This window comes from Oryctolagus cuniculus, chromosome X, assembly GCF_964237555.1.
Source record: "Oryctolagus cuniculus chromosome X, mOryCun1.1, whole genome shotgun sequence".
Classification (NCBI taxonomy): Eukaryota; Metazoa; Chordata; class Mammalia; order Lagomorpha; family Leporidae; genus Oryctolagus; species Oryctolagus cuniculus.
This window is the reverse complement of record NC_091453.1, coordinates 132,744,850-132,761,044: the sequence shown is the minus strand read 5'-3', so window position 1 is coordinate 132,761,044 and position 16,195 is coordinate 132,744,850. Positions and strand designations below refer to the sequence as shown.

General features: G+C 58.5%; 1 protein-coding gene and 1 long non-coding RNA gene across 5 annotated transcripts; one reads left to right on the top strand and one right to left on the bottom strand.

Annotated features, from left to right (window-relative positions):
- Positions 1–12: 12 nt before the first annotated feature.
- G6PD (glucose-6-phosphate dehydrogenase) lies at positions 13–13,761 on the top strand. 4 transcript variants are annotated; one of them, XM_008250287.4, is made up of 13 exons: positions 13–76; positions 1,459–1,589; positions 9,417–9,454; positions 9,531–9,639; positions 10,283–10,500; positions 11,267–11,425; positions 11,549–11,674; positions 11,767–11,860; positions 11,957–12,143; positions 12,267–12,502; positions 12,582–12,658; positions 12,786–12,878; positions 12,984–13,761. In XM_008250287.4, the coding sequence occupies exons 2-13, from the start codon at positions 1,470–1,472 to the stop codon at positions 13,072–13,074; spliced, it is 1,548 nt and encodes a 515-aa protein (XP_008248509.2). In that variant the 5' UTR covers positions 13–76; positions 1,459–1,469; the 3' UTR covers positions 13,075–13,761. The 4 variants fall into 4 exon arrangements, with proteins under 4 accessions (XP_008248509.2, XP_008248507.3, XP_008248508.3 ...); XM_008250285.4 differs by lacking the exon at positions 13–76 and adding an exon at positions 284–591; XM_008250286.4 differs by lacking the exon at positions 13–76 and adding an exon at positions 717–874.
- Positions 1,566–4,468, bottom strand: LOC127488381 (uncharacterized). The gene is made up of 3 exons (XR_007916079.2): positions 4,366–4,468; positions 4,193–4,247; positions 1,566–1,613 (listed from the first exon to the last, which is right to left on the bottom strand). It is a non-coding gene; the product is annotated as an uncharacterized lncRNA (long non-coding RNA).
- Positions 13,762–16,195: the final 2,434 nt, after the last annotated feature.

Sequence of the window (16,195 nt, the reverse complement as noted above, 5' to 3'; positions counted from 1 at the left end):
GCCAAGGGAACCGGAAGTAAAACATATGAGCAGGGTCCCGGAGAACACCGGAGACTGGGAGAGGTGCGAGGCCACGGTAAGACTGCATCCTGCTGCAGAGGGAAACACGAGTTCCCCAGCTTTGGCCTGCCCACGGGACGCTCCCCAGTGATAAGCACCACCCGCGTCTTTTCAGGGCTTCAAGACCCACACTGCCCCTCATCTCTCCGGCGACGGCATCCACCCTCGGGGACTCCCCACGGCCCCGCCCCTGCCGCGGGAGGAGCCGGGACGAGGCTGCACCAATAGGGCCACTTTGACTAGAGGACAAGTGTCGGTTCCTCTGGGGAGCAAGGAGGGCTTTAAACGGCCCTGCCATGAGCAAAAGGGAACCCAAGGGAGGCGTGGCCACGCTGCCGACGGAAGTGGAGCCCACTGCTAGGGCGCGGGGGTCCCCCAGGGCGAGCGGGAAATCCGACCATCTGGGCGAGGCCAGCCTAGCGATGAGGACACGGGAGAACTGCGGGGAGCTGCACCCGTGCCCGCAAGGCATTGCGGACGCTCAGCAGCAGCAGAGACCCCAAGGAGTCCAGGAATTGGCCACCGGCGCAGGTGCCCAGGCGCTGGCGGGACTGGGCGGATCGGGCGCAACGCAAACCCGGCCTGCGCGCGCAGCTGCCCTCGCTTCGCCCCGCCCCACCCCACCCCGCCCCGCCCGCGCGAGAGAGCCTGGCTGAAGCCCCGCCCCTCGCGCCTCTCCTGAGGTCGGTCAGCTCAGCCGAGGCACCCGCCCCCGCCGGTTAAATGGGCTGGCGGGGCTCAGCCCCCGGAAACGACCGTGCAGTCCGGGGCAGTGCGCGCGGCGGGCGGCGGCGGCGGCGGCAGCGAGGCGCAGGTAACGGGGTGGGCGGGCGCCGCTCCAGCCGAAGGGAGTGCTTCCCGCGCGCAGCCCTTCCTGCACGCTACTTGCCACGCTTGGGAAACGCGACATAATCCATGGGGTCTTACTGATTCCCTTTGTACCACGCACCGCTCTCACTGGGCCTCTAAGGACGAGACACTGAGAGTGGCGGGGACCTGCTGAGGGCTCCCCAGGGGGACGGGGGAGGGCGGGAGCCAAACTCCGTCATCCACTCACCCTGGTTTCTGCCGGAGCTCAGAGTGAGATGCCCTAGGCACGCGGTGCAGGTGTTCACTCTAGTTAGACTTGATGCTCTAACTGGGATCTTGTGGTGCTCAGGGCGATTTTATAATGCGCTCTCTGGAAGAAGTGAGCCGCGAAGCACGGCCAAAGGCCAGAGCCTGCAGTTTCTGACTCACCGAGCCTACTCTCCCACCCACCCCCAGTCCCCGCCCGTCCCAGCCATCAGGAGGTGGTCAGCCGAGTGAGGACCTAAAGGCTCCCTGATGGGAGATGGGGGCCAACTTCTCAATGGTCTTCTGTTCTCCCATCTTGTCAACAAGCCTTTCCTCCCACAGACAGCAACATCATGGCAGAGCAAGTGGCCCTGAGCAGGACCCAAGTGTGCGGGATCCTACGAGAAGAGCTCTATCAAGGCAATGCCTTCCACCAGGCGGATACTCACATATTCATCATCATGGGTGCATCGGTAAGTCTCCCCAGGCCCCGGATCCTAAAATTGAAAATGTGAATGTGACATTGTGCAAGGCGCTTCCCACTCTGTGCAAAAGCTTTTCCAGCCAATTGTGGGGCCACATGGGCCCTTCCTGTTGCTTCCACCCATGTCCTAGTATCAAGCCCACACTACATAATATGCCCCCACGGGGGTGGTGCTGAAACCTCTGCTCGGCTATCGACTGTAGACCCACGTCCTGGAGCTCCAAGATCCTTAGGAACCACCTAGTTGGACGCCTTCCTCCTCCCCAGGGAAAACTGAGATGGAAAGAGGAATGCTACTGATTCTGTAGTTTTTTCCAGCCTGTTTGTGATTTGACAAGTGGCACACAGTGACTTCCAAAGCCTGCTGAGGAGCGCTTTCCCATCCCACCTGGCCCCGGTTGTCCAGCTGCCGGAACTGCCATTTAGCTCCGCTAGGAAAGGCCAAAGAACAAAGCCCAGGCAAGCATATAGCACATTGATGGCGCTTGGGGACAGCAGAACAGGCAAACATGTAGCATGTTGATGGGGCTTGGGGACAGCAGAAGACAGAGAGGTGGTCCTGGTAGAGCAGTGTCCCCCTGTGTGGCAGCAAGACATAGGCGGCACTGATGAGAACAGAAATTCCAAGTGGTCCCCACTTTGCATTTTTAACTCAGGGAATGCCCACGAATGTGCTTGCAAACATGTGACGGACCATCTTGGACATTAACTTCCCATCACCCTTTGCCAGATCTGCCACTCGCTCCCTGCCACCTCTGTCTCTGATCAGAACTTGGGAAAGGACGGAGACAAGCAAGGGAGAAGGGCCTTGCCTATGAAAGAGCAATGGAGGGCTACCCCAAGCACTGTCTTCTCACTCCAGAAAAACCTAAGACCTGGCACACACAGGGTACAGGCTTGGCCTCAGCTCTGGCCCCAGTCTGATCCCACTAGAGGAGCTACATTGTGTCAGTCACAAACTTTAGTCTCAGTAGCAAGTTGGAGGAGAAAGTCGCTGAGCGCTGAGAATGATTTTTCTAATCCTTCCCCATCCCCACCCTACGCCGTCACAAGGATGCTCCAACAGAGTGACCCGGGCCACAGTGATGGCTTATGTGTCCAGCTTTGTGTGTGACCTGGAGCAGATGTCTCCCCTGCTTCAAACCTCCGTTTCCAGCCAGCAGATGAGGGCTTTTGAAATAGGTGCGAAGGGGCCGGTGACTTTGCCTTGATTGTATGTCTTCTGGCTACCTTCCCCTGTGTGGCCCTGGGGTTGGGCAACTCTGTTTCATTGCAATTGGTAGAGTTCCTCTTTGTTCTTCGCTCTGGGAGTGACAACCAGAGGCTTTCAGAGCCAAAGGGGGAAGTGTAGGCCCTGGCGTAAGCCAGTGGGGAGGACAAGGGTCCTCTGAAGAGCCTTATTGTTTCTTTCTCCCTCCTCCTGGTGGAAGGGGCTAGAGCAGGGGGTGTGCCCCGTGCCTGGGCAACCCCAGAACAGCTCCCACCCTCATGCCTCACTGGGTGCCAAAGGTAGGCAGGGTCCTGTGGCTATGGGAAACAGCCATGGTCCCTGCCTCCTCAAGGACAGACTTTCAGAGTGGCACATGGGACAGAAGATAAAAGTGGCCACTTGTGTCCCCAGTCCCCGCTTTAGCCCTCAGGTCTCACGAGGAGGGCCAGGAGAGCAAGCCCTGCAGGCGAAAGCCAGGGAAGCGTCCCACGCACACCCCAAGCCCTAAGTCAGACGGAGCTCAGCGTGACCCAGAAACCAAAAGGAGGCCAGTGGCTAGTGGGTCCAGAGCCTGGGCAGACAGGCCACTGCGGGGCGCCTAGCCCACGTGGCCAAGCCCTGCCCCTTCCTCCTCCCTGGCTGGCTTGCCCAACTCTCACCTACATGCCCGGCTTCCTTCCCGGGGTGGCCCAATTGCCAGCTCAGAGTTTCCACATGGGCACAGAGCTAGCACTCACTGTCCCCGGCCGCTTCCTCCTTCCCATGACTCCCACCCCAGCAGGAAGGGGGCCGAGGTGCTTGCCGTCCTGCTCCGGAGAGCTCTGGCCTTGAAGACCAAAGAACCTTGAGCCCCAGAGAGCATCTTCCCCCACCTGATAGGAGCTGGGCCAGGCTGCGCGAGGTGCGGGGCACAATCCAGCCGGCCCGGTTCCTCCCTTTCCTTGGGACATTGCTGGGCCGACTCCCCCCAGTGTCGATAAGATTCTTGCTGTGTCATGAAGCTGGCACTCCCCCAAAGACCTGGTGACTCACAAGCCCTGGGGAGTAGGAGGGAGGCCCTTTTGTTGGTTCTGCACTTGCAAGTTAGCTCAGCAGTTCCCAGGTTCTCACTCAAGGGATGGAGAGCTGCCTGCGGCTGCCACCACCAAAACCCGAAGCTCCACCTCAGGAGCGTGCACCGAGACAAAGGGCCAGAGGGGCTTGGGTTTCTAAGCAGCCGCTGCCGCCAAGCCACAGGTGACCCAGGCAGCTGACGGCCTGCGTCCCTTTGCTCTGGCCTGGCCACTCTAGGTGCTGGAGATCCTAACCAGGGCCTGCTTCTCCTGGGGTGCACAGCACTCCCGCCCTGGTCCTCAGGCAAAAGATGAGAGGGTCCCACGCACCTCTTGTTGCCACCGCTGCCACGCAGGCTGTCCTGAGGGCTTCCTGTATGTAGTCCTGCAGAGTACACGGTGAAAACCTTTTGGGGACTAGCTCTCTCCACGTCCTGAGGGCCCCACCAGAGGGAGCAGCGTATCCTGCCCCTGCCCCCGCTGGCCTGGGTCCTCGGTCCTACCTTGCCTCTCAGGTGACTCAGGAGCGCAGAGCTGTCCATTGTGCGCGTGGAGCTGAAACAAGGCAAGCAGGTTCTAGCGGCTAATCCCAAAGGGGAAGGCGAGAGCAAACAGCTGGGGGTGTGGGGCCGTGTGACTCAGCAGGACTGGCCCCTGCCACCCCGTGTGTGGCCCGCTCCCTCCCAGTTTGTTGGGATTTGGTCCTAAGCAAACACAGCCCACTGTTAGGAAAGCCAGAGGTTTCCACAGCCTGGGGTTCTCAGTGTTCTGCTCAGGATCTGGTTCCCAGCGTGCTGGCCCTGTCTGCAGAGTGTGGGCTGCCGGTGCCTCCCGGCCCACTAAGGGGAGAAAGCAGACGTGGGCATTGGCAGGTGCCTGTGGGGTAGGGAGCTGGGCCCTAAAGCAAGGGCAGCATCTGGTGTGATAGAGGCAGGAGCTTCTCCCAGGAGCGGGGGGACTGAGCAGTGTCAGCAGTGAGCAGTAGGTGTCACGTAGGGAAACCCCTCAGAGTGGTTCACGTGCGACACATGGCTAAGATGACCTCAGGAAAAGCGGAGGCACAGTGCGACTACTGAGAGCCCGGCACTGAAGCCCCAGGAGGACCGAGAGCAGGGGACTCCGCCCTTAAAGAATGGCCCGCCAGGAGCTCCCCTCGCGGCTTCAGGGCTGCCGTGTTCTGGTGACACAGCCTCCGCGTTCGTGTTCAAAGGCTGCTCGATCTGTCCCCTTGTCACAGTACTCAGCTGTCACTCATACGTACTGGAGGGGACAGTAGGTATCTTCACCCTCAGGGGCCCCTGGGGCTCGGGACCAGGGCAAGGAGTATCCTGCCTGCCTTCCGTACAGTTGTCCATGGCTACCTCGAGACACTTGCCCCAGACTCAGGGACAACTTGAGTCCAAAACACTTGTTCGATGGCGGTTCAGGGCCTCTTTCGCCTAATCTGTCTGCAAGGAGGACTGAAAAGCTACCTTCACATTTCCTGCTCAAGTCCTTAACCCCTGGCATCGGTTTTTCTGTCCCAGATGAGTCAGACCTGAGCAGGGACAGGCCCAGTGCCCTGCCACTGGGTAGACGCTGCATAGTCACCCGCCCCTGCAGGCCCATGCTCCTGATTATAGGGGTAGAGATGAAAGGGCAGGCTCCCTGTGCTGTTACGTGCCCTGGCCTGGCCTCTCCTGCCCCCTTCGTCTTCCACCTACTTTATCAGCTTCCAAATTAAAGTCTGCCTGGCCCTTGCTGGCGCCGGCGCTGGGTGGGCACATCAGCCCAGAGGGAAAGAACTGTGAACCTCCTGCCAGCTCCACCCCACATCCTGGTCATGTCTGTGACTGAGCAGGGTGGCTTCGCTGCCATGGCCCTGCACTTGTGCTTCATCAGGTTACTTTCTAGGCTCTTTGTCATTTTTTTTTCCTTTTGTAAGTGGCAGAATTATTTTGAATTGCTTTTTCTCAACTGCTTGCTAGGAGGACAGTTGACTTTTTAAGATTTATTTTATTTATTTGAAAGACAGAGTTACAGAGAGAGGTAGAGAAGAGGTCTTCCATCTGCTGGTTCACTCCCCAGATGGCCACAACGGCCAGAGCTGCACCGATCCGAAGGAGCCAAGAGCTTCTTCCAGGTCTCCCACGTGGGTGCAGGGGCCCAAGGACTTGGGCCATCCTCTACTGCCATCCCAGGCCAAAGCAGTGAGCTGGATCAGAAGAGGAGCAGCCAGGACTAGAACCGGCACCCATATGGGATGCCAGCACTGCAGGCCAAGGCATTAACCTGCTGCGCCACAGCACCAGCCCCGTGTCTATTAATTTTTATAATGTTTCATTGGAATACCTTGTGCCTTCTCACCAGCTCAGCGCAGTCACATGAGCCGCTCCCATCAAGAAACTGTAATTTCTGACCTTCCCTTTGCTTCCTCCTCCTTCCCACCGTCCATTTTGTGTACACATTGCAATGCCAATTGGTTACATACCTTCATGGCGAGATGGGACATTTCCATCTCCCCAGAAAATTCTGGGGTGCCCCCTCCCAGCCAGTTCCTCCCTGCTCCAGGCAAGTACTCGTCAAATGTCTGCCACAGCAGGTTGGTGTGGCCAGGCCCACAGCTTTATTGACATACATTCCTATTTAGTGTCCAGTTTCTCCTTTGTTCTTTGGCTCAGCATGATTTTTTTCCAGTGTACTAGCATTGGGGAGGTCTATAGCTGGTTCCTTAATGTCACTCAAGCAGTGTCCTGTCAAATGGACAGAAGATTTGTCCATTTACCTGTTGATTAATTTCACCATCTGGGTTGTTCCCGTTTGCGGAAAATAAGACTGCCTTGAGCAGTTATGCTCTCATTTCTCCTGAGTAGCACAAGGGAGTGGATTGGCCGGATGGCACAGTAGGCGTGGCCTTCAAGTGATAACAGGCTGCCAGACTGTCTTCTGCATGGGGACACTGGCCCCAAACACCTAAAAACACTTGGGTCTACAGAACTTGTTAGATGGAGGTTGGTGTTTCACTGGATAAAGAAGCATGGCCTTCACTTAGTAAGAGACTGCCAGACTTGTGTGTGTGTTTTTAAGATTTATTTACTTATTTGAAAAGCAGAGTGGCAGAGAGAGACAGAGATCTTCTATTCACTGGTTCACTCCCCAGATGCCCACATCAGTCAGCGCTGGGCCAGCCCGAAGTCAGGAGTGAAGAGCTCCATGTTGGTCTCCCATGTGTGTGGCAGGAACCCAAGTACTTGGGCCATCATATGCTGCCTCCAAAACACATTAGTAAGAAGCTGGATCAGAAGTCAAGGAGCCAGGACTTGAACCAGGCACTCCAATACAGGATGCGGGTGTCCCAAGGGGCAGCTCAACCTGCTGCACCATCTCCATCGTCTACCTACAGCATCTGTGAGGTGTTCCCCACACACAGTGTTGCCGGGCTTGGACTGAAGCCATCTAGTGAGTGTAAAGTGGTATATCATTGGATTGTTTTTTTACTGTGTTAGAAGAGGCCCATCTATTTTTTCAGTGGCATGTGTAGATGAAGACTTCATTTCTCAATCATTGTGGTGGTTTTATGTCCTAAGAAATCTTTGCCTACTATTAATTTTTTCAATCTATCAAATTTGCTAAACTCATTGATTATGATGGCTTAACCTGTAGATTGCCTTGAAGGCTATTTTCGTAGACAAACTGTCATCTATAAGAATAGCAGTTTTGTTTCTTTTCTGCCAAACCTGAGGCCATTTTCGTTTTCTTGCCTTACTGCACTGGTAAGGGGCCTGTATTCTAGCAAGCTTTTCTTGTTCCTGATTGTTGAAAGGGAATTATTTCAACATTTCCCATTAGATATGGCATTTGCTGGGTGTTTTACAGATGTTTTACAGAGGTTTCCTTTTATGCCTACTCTGGTACCCATTTTTACTCTGTCTAGATAATTTCTGAGACATTCCGTCTACATCTGAGGAGTTGATCAAGGCTGCTAGATCTCAAAAGGCAGGGATTAACTGTCAGAGTGGTTCTCCTTTAATCTCTTCCTGTGATTTGCAGTGACTGACTTTTGTGTCTTAACACCAAGCCAACATTTTATTTCCAGGGTAAACCCTACTTGGTTCTGATGGATTAAGTCTTTAACATTGCAAGATCCACTTTGGGGTGTCTTTTGCATCTGCCTGAGTGTGCGTGAATAACTGACTTTCCTGTGTGCCTTTCTCATCAGAGCTCCGTACTGAGGTTCTGTAGACCCCGTACAGTGGCTTGAGGGTGTTCCCCTTTCTTCTGTCTGCAGGAAGAGTTTGCTTCAGGGGGGATTCCTCTCTTCCTCCCGTCCTGGGAGAACCCCCGCGATAGTTTCTGCGCTGGGGATTGTCTTGGTGGGAAGGTTTGTGGCCAATGTTCCACTCGGGTCACTTGCTCTGTTTTAGTAGGTTGGGTTTTTTTCTAAAAGTGTGTCCATCTCATCTGAGTTGTCAATGACTTCTGGCTTCATCAATTTTTGGATTAGTTTTCCATTGTGTTCATTTTTAATTGCATTGTTTCCTTCCTTGCGATTTGTTTGGCTTTAAAATTCTACTGTCCTGGGGCCATCACTGTGGCACAGTGGGTTAAAGCCCCGGCCTGCAATGCCGGGGTCCCAGCTGCCCCACTTCAAACCCAGCTCCCTGCTGGTGCACCTCAGAGAGCAGTGGAGGATCGTCCAGGTCCTTGGGCCCCGTGCCCTCGTGGGGACCCGGAGGAAGTTCCTGGCTCCTGCCTTCAGATCGGCTCGGCTCCACTTCAAATCCAGCTCCCTGCTGGTGCGCCTCAGAGAGCAGTGGAGGATCGTCCAGGTCCTTGGGCCCTGTGCCCTCATCAGGGACCCGGAGGAAGTTCCTGGCTTCTGCCTTCGGATCGGCTCAGCTCCACTTCAAATCCAGCTCCCTGCTGGTGCGCCTCAGAGAGCAGTGGAGGATCGTCCACGTCCTTGGGCCCCGTGCCCTCGTGGGGACCCGGAGGAAATTCCTGGCTCCTGCCTTCGGATAGGCTCCGCTCTGGCCATTATAGCCAATTGGGGATTGGACCAGCAGATGGAAGATCTCTCTCTCTCTCTCTCTCTCTCTCTCTCTGTGTGTGTGTGTGTGTGTGTGTGTGTGTGTGTGTATCTCTACCTCTCTGTAGCTCTTTCAAGTAAATAAAATAAATGCTTTAAAAAGTCTACGATCCTTTTTCTAACTCCTGAGATTGCACCCTTAGCTCGTGGCTTTCAAACCATTCTTTTTTGCTAGCGGAACTACTTCAGGTCACCCCGCACAGGTTGGATACAGGGCACTTCCATCCTCATTTGGTTCTAGTGAGTTGATTTTGCAGGTTTCCTTGAGCGTGGGCAACACACACTCCATGCCTTGTTGGTCAGAGTACAGGGCAGATCAGGCTCCCACCTCAGAGCTCCTGTGGTGGGAGAGGAGGGGAGGGAGGTGTCACATAGACTCACTTGGGACAGAGTGCTGACCCGGAGTGAGTGCCCAGATCACCCAGGGCAGGGGCCGACGTGGCTCATGTCCCCAGCTTCTGACCACACCTGTTTCCTCTGCCACAGGGTGACCTGGCCAAGAAGAAGATCTACCCCACCATCTGGTAAGCACACGTCTCCGGCGGCCCTGTACCCTCTCCGCCTCAGACAGGCCTGGCCACAGCTGTGCTCTGCCCTCAGGTGGCTGTTCCGGGATGGCCTTCTGCCCGAAGACACCTTCGTTGTGGGATACGCCCGCTCCCGCCTCACGGTGGCCGACATCCGCCGGCAGAGTGAGCCCTTCTTCAGGGTGAGTGGCTGCAGGGTCTCCCCTGTCCTTGTCCTGCCCTCTCTGCCTGGAGCCCACAGGGGGACACCCCCGCCCCCACACCAGCCCTGTCCTGACTTGCTGTGGGCTGGCTGCCTGCCTGCGGTGCTCCTGCCCTAGCCTGTCACTTCCTGGCCCTCCCCAAAGCCGCTGCTGCCTGCCAACCTGAGCGTGGCTATAGAGAGGCACAGGGCAGGGGCAGGGGTCCTTGCAGCCTGAGACACCATTTCCCAGCCCCGCCCCCCCCCACCCCTGCATGCCAGCTGGGGAAGCCCGCAGGTTGGCGTTTTCTTAACAGTCACAGGTTGGTAGAATGTCAGTCTCACAGCTGAGAGTTTCCTGAAATACGACCTCCTTGTTTGAGGCACAGGGTCCCCAGGGATGTGCAGGGGTCACATCACTGACTGGCTGCCTGGGTTTGCACTGCCTGCCCAGAGATGTGCAGAGGTGCTGAGATGAGCGTGACCCCGGCATGCAGTCAAGGGCAGTAGACCTGAAGGGAGTCTTCGCCGGGCTCCAGGGAAGGCCACCTGGCAGGGGAGCGAGCACAGGCTGGGGCAGAGCAGACCTGAACGTGTGACAGGGGCAGCGGCAGGGCTGAAGTCAGTGCCTCCCTCTCTCCCAGGTCAACCCCGAGGAGAAGCCCAAACTGGAAGAGTTCTTTGCCCGCAACTCCTATGTGGCTGGCCAGTACGATGACCCTGCCTCCTACCAGCGCCTCAACAGCCACATAAATGCCCTCCACCAGGGGCCACAGGCCAACCGCCTCTTCTACCTGGCCTTGCCCCCCACCGTCTACGAGGCCGTCACCAAGAACATCCATGAGACCTGCATGAGTCAGACGTAAGGCTGGTCCTTTACCCCTTTCCCTCCCTGGAAGCCAGTGGGCAGGATCTGTTTCCCACTCCTTTGAGGAGCCCCTGGGTGAAGCTCTAGGCAGTCTTTTGAAAAGGATGTCTCCTTTTTGTTCAGTCATCGCTGAAAATGCTGCCACCCGCATTTACCATTCAAAAAGCTCCCTTACCAGCATGGATCTCTCTAGAATGGTCTCTGGCAAGTGCCCGCCAGGACCGCAAGATGGCAGTGTTGCTCCATGAAAGACTTGCAGCCGCCGCCCGCTCAATTGTGACCCTTTCAAGTCCTCGCCGGCCGCCAGGTGGCGCTGCTGCTCCATGAGAAACGCCGTGCTGCCTTTCAGCACTGCATCCCTTTCTCCTGTCCCTGCCTTTGAATACGGAGGTTCTGTGGGAGACGGCCAAGAAAGGGGCCTTTCTCCTTTGAGAACCAGTGGGGAAGCTATGCCCTTGTCGCCACCACCCACCCCGCCAGCTCCACTGCAGACCCAGGGGAGGGCAGGAAGAAAGAGGGCCACACCCAGAAATGCTACCATTGCCACCCTAGCTGCCAGGCAGGCGCAAGAGCTGTTGCAGACGCCAGCACTTTGACTAAGAAGATCTTGAGCCTGGCCTTCAGGGAGGGGCATGCAAGATGCCCTCAGATATGAGGAAGTTTTGTACCGAGGGAGGGGCCCCGTCCAGCCCGGCAGAGCTTCCCTGGGTCACGCGCTCCTGGCAAGGGTCGGGGTGACGTGGCCGTGGGCTCCCGGCAGAGGCTGGAACCGTGTCATTGTGGAAAAGCCCTTCGGGAGAGACCTGCAGAGCTCGGACCAGCTGTCCAACCACATCTCCTCCCTGTTCCGCGAGGACCAGATCTATCGCATTGACCACTACCTCGGCAAGGAGATGGTCCAGAACCTCATGGTGCTGAGGTGAGGGCCTGGGGAGCCCCGGGCCTGCTGCTGCCCTGAGGTCAAGTCCTTCCCGGGTGCAGGCGAGGGGGCTGGGGCTGGGCCTGGCCCAGCGTGGAGCTCAGCTGTGCGCTCTCCCTGCAGGTTTGCCAACAGGATCTTTGGGCCCATCTGGAACCGGGACAACATCGCCTGTGTGATCCTCACTTTCAAGGAACCCTTCGGCACTGAGGGCCGTGGGGGCTATTTTGATGAATTTGGCATCATCCGGTAAGAGCCACCCTTCCTGTTCTGCGGGCTTCTTCCTCTCGCCAGGAGTTTGGGAACCTGAACGTCTGTTCTCCGGCCTCCTCTCCCACCAGGGACGTGATGCAGAACCACCTCCTGCAGATGCTGTGCCTGGTGGCCATGGAGAAGCCCGCCTCCACTGACTCCGATGACGTCCGCGACGAGAAGGTAGGCGGGGTGCAGCCTCCCGGAGCCCTGCCGCCCTGCACCCTGCCCTGCTGCCCCCGGGGCTCACCCTCCCCTGGCGCCTCTCCCCTCCCCCAGGTCAAGGTGTTGAAGTGCATCTCAGAAGTGCAGGCGGACAACGTGGTCCTGGGCCAGTATGTGGGGAACCCCAATGGAGAGGGGGAGGCCACCAAAGGGTACCTGGATGACCCCACGGTGCCCCGCGGCTCCACCACCGCCACCTTCGCAGCCGTCGTCCTCTATGTGGAGAACGAGAGGTGGGAAGGTAGGCGAGGGCCCTGAGGAGTGGGCGGGCCTGGCCGCTGTGACACACCGCTCTGCTCTGCCCCGCCCCTCGCCCTGCACTCAGGGCAGAGCTGCTCCCAAGGCGGCCTTGCTTCCCACGCAGGGGTGCCCTTCATCCTGCGCTGCGGCAAAGCCCTGAACGAGCGCAAGGCCGAGGTGCGGCTGCAGTTCCGGGACGTGGCCGGTGATATCTTCCACCAGCAGTGCAAGCGCAACGAGCTGGTGATCCGCGTGCAGCCCAACGAGGCCGTGTACACCAAGATGATGACCAAGAAGCCTGGCATGTTCTTCAACCCCGAGGAGTCCGAGCTGGACCTGACCTACGGCAACCGATACAAGGTGCCGCGCCGGGCTGGGGCCGGGCACCCCTGGGGGGGGGCCCTGCGTGGCAGCCTCAGCAAGGCCCCCTCCCCCACAGAACGTGAAGCTGCCTGACGCTTACGAGCGCCTCATCCTGGATGTCTTCTGCGGGAGCCAGATGCACTTCGTGCGCAGGTGAGGCCCCAGCCACCCGCCACGCGCCGGCCCACGCGGGGGCAGCAGGCGTGGGGGCCAGCGAGCCCCCGCCCTGCCCGCGCCCCCACGCCCCCACGCCCCCCACAGTCGCACTGTGTCCCCTCAGTGACGAGCTCCGGGAGGCCTGGCGGATCTTCACCCCTCTGCTGCACAGGATTGAGCGGGACAAGCCACAGCCCATCCCCTACGTTTACGGCAGGTGAGGCCCGGTGCGCCGGGGAGCAGAGCCTGCCGGGCGGGCGGGGCAGTGGGGGAACGAGGGGCGGAGTCCCTCACGGCTCCCCTTCTGCCTGTCACCGCCCAGCCGAGGCCCTGCGGAGGCAGACGAGCTGATGAAGAGAGTGGGCTTCCAGTACGAGGGCACCTACAAGTGGGTGAACCCCCACAAGCTGTGACCCCTGGCACCTGCCCCCCTGCACCCCGCCCCCAGCCGCCCCATCTGTGTCTTGTCTTTCACAACACCCGGCCCCGCGTCGGGATGACTTTGGGACCATAGGCCTCAGCCTCGCATTCCTGGCCCCTGGCTTGGGGCACCCCCTCCACCCACCGCGGCTGCCACCGCCGCCGCTCCCGGAGCCCGGCTACATTCCTCAGCCGCCAAGCACTTGAGACTCACTGTGACCTCCCCAGGCCACCGCAGCCCTGCCTGAGCCAGCTGGCTCCACAGGACCTAACCCATCTTCCCCTCACTCGAGCCCCAGCAGAAGGAAGAAGAGAGCGGCCTGCCTCTCTGCCCCAGGGCTCCTTGGGCCAGTAATGGCCGGAGCAGGAAGTTAGGGACACGGAGGAGAGCCCATGGGCCTCAGTGGAGCAGTGGCCGCACCGCACTCCCTCACGGCTGTGGGCAATCCTCTGGTGGGAAGGGCACGCATGTGGCCACGTGAGAGCGCCTGCCTGCAACCATGCCCACCTCAGTGCCACTCCACATTCCTCGTCGCCAGCCGGAAGGGACCTCGTGCTGCCTGGCAGTGTCTTGGGCCTCCTGCACTCCACAGCCTCTCCACCGCAAGCGCAGGCAAAGCAGAAGCAGCAGCTGGGACCCTCCACTTTAACCCCTGCCATTAAATTTGCAAAGAGCCCCACCTGTCCCCTTGTCATTACCTCCCTAGCACCTGTGGCCGTGAAGGAGCGAGCCTACAGCCACCTGCTTGCCTGGGGACCCAGCCCTTTTTCTGTTCCCCTTGTTGCCTGCTGTTCCTCCCCCTGCACTTGCTCCGGGCCTGCTCACCTCCAGTCTCCCGTGGTGCCTCTGCAGGGACCCAAGCCTGTCCCATGTCCACGCTGCCTGCCGAGTCTTCCTCACTCCGCCTCTGCTCATTGTTGCGACCACAGCCTGAAGCAGGAGGGCAGGTCGCATTTCCTTTCACTCTGCACTCGACACTTGCACTGCTTGTCATCCGCACTGTCCCTCCCTAACCAGGGCCCCTTCAGGGATGGGGATGCGATCAAACGTGTGACTAACGTCAGAGGTTAAGAGGCAAAGAGGTAGGCCGAGGTCATGTCCAGCTTTCGGGCCTAGGCAGCCACTAAGGCACCAGAGGTATGAGCTCCTGCATCTGTTTCTGTTGCCTCCCCGGGGTACTAGAAAGTAACAGGGGGCTGAAAACCAGAGATGGATTTTGGACCTTTACCAGGACTTCAGACATTGTGGAAGAGGGCCCCACCATGCTCCAGGATAGCCTCATCCTAACTCACGTGCACCTACAAACACCCTGTTGCCATGAAAGGTTGCTGTCTGAAGTTCCAGGTGGACTTGAATTTGGGGGACCCTTCACTATACCGCACCTAGTGGGGGCCACAGCATGTTCGCCAGCCTCCATCCTGGGCTGAGTGAGGACACGTGGCAGGAACTGACCCTATGGCCCAAGTTCTCACGTAGACTGAGGCTGCCAGGGAACAAAATGATCCGATGGGGGGGACAGAGTGGCCTGGAAAAGAGCCAGGCAAGGAGTGCTGCACTCCCGACAGGGGAGGCTGTGTGTCATGACCCTGCAGGTGACAATGGTCACATCACTCTGTCACCAGGAGTTAAGCAAAAGAGCTCCTCCCCGTACCTATGGTTTCACTGCTGGCCACACGACCCCACTTGGAAACACAGTCATCTGTTTTCCTTATGCTATGTGGGAATGAGCTAAGGAAGAAACTCAAGTGGCAGGCAGGCCTGTGCCTGTCCCATGAGCTGCCCGCCCCATACACATGCCCAAGCTACAACCTTGTGTGCCGTGTGTGTCTACAGGAGGGAGCACCTCCCAGTCGTGGGAGGCCATTACCACGGTCACCTAGTCCAAATCGGGAAGGAAGGAGGAAGTCTCGGGTCCTTGGGCGTTGTTAGCCTGGGCTGCCCTAGAACAGTCTCCAGGGCTCTGTGCTCAGGAGCACAGAGGCAGGGGCCTTAGTCCTCTGTTCTGTGGGTGCCCGTGGCCGCCTGGGAAGAAGAGACATGACTCCAGCTGAGAGCCATCTTTCCGAGCTGATGGGGCCACCAAGGGTGAGCCAATTTATATACTAGTGACGAGGCTGCCGCCCCTTGTCCTCTGGGCTCCATGTCCTAGCCAGGCCTGCTGCCTTCCATAGGAAACCGGGTGCCCCTACAGGGCAGCTGGGCCAGAGACTGCCAGGACAAGACGTGAAACCGCAGTGAGTGCACATGAGTGCCAGGGTTTCAACACCGCGTGCACACAGTCGCCTCCTCTGGGTCTTACGAGTGTTGCTGGGTGCTAGTGTGGTTAGAGACCCGATCCTTGTCCCCGAGGGGTTTCAATGCCACCTGGCTGCGTTGACAAGTCCCAGGATGACACACAAGGTCTATGAACTCCGGAGATGGTGGACTCCCTGCCATCCCCCAGCTGGCCACCAGAGGGCACCTCGCATCAGCTCCCGGGAGAGAGCCATGTGAATCCCAGCCTGCCCTGGCCAGCGTGCTGGATCTGCAAAGTTTCAAATAGGAGCCTGAGATGACATGGAACCCTTGGTGGAGAACGAATGCTCAGAGGCCCGTCGTGACCCTGCGGGGGGTCTTGGTGCTGACAGCCCCTTGTAGAGCCCCTGAGTGAGCACCCCACCCTTGCTGCCCGCCCCTATGCCAGCCAGCTGTGTCCAGGGGCGTGGCATCCCTCAAGGGGACGAGCAGAAGCAGGCGGCAGAGAATCAAAGCAGCCGGGCGAGGACATGCAGCTGTCACCGCAGCCCTCAGGTGCCTCCACTGAGGCGCAAGTGCGAGGGGCAGGTTAGGGCAGTCAGGGAGTTGAGACTGGTGTCACTTCAGCTCTAGGAGCCCCCACTGAGGATGCAGCAGAGCCTAGGTGGCCTCTGACACACCTGTCACCTCAGTCCTGGACGCCGTATGGGTGCAAGTCCGGGATGTCAGCTGTTCCTCAATCTCTGCGCCTGCCCAGGGACAGGGCAGGGGGACCCAGGTGGGGACAATCACCTCGGCACTGAGTGAACAGGAGCAGCATTAGGTTCAGGTGTCAACATCCAAGTGTCACCTAAGTGCTGGCTGCCTAGACAGGGCAG

Bases quoted from the DNA above. Each gene is read 5' to 3' on its own strand.
- G6PD (XM_008250285.4), top strand. From the start codon at position 357: ATGAGCAAAAGGGAACCCAAGGGAGGCGTGGCCACGCTGCCGACGGAA. The intron at 9,640-10,282 runs GTGAGTGGCTGC...CCTCTCTCCCAG, and splicing joins AGAGTGAGCCCTTCTTCAGG to GTCAACCCCGAGGAGAAGCC. The intron at 12,879-12,983 runs GTGAGGCCCGGT...GTCACCGCCCAG, and splicing joins ATCCCCTACGTTTACGGCAG to CCGAGGCCCTGCGGAGGCAG.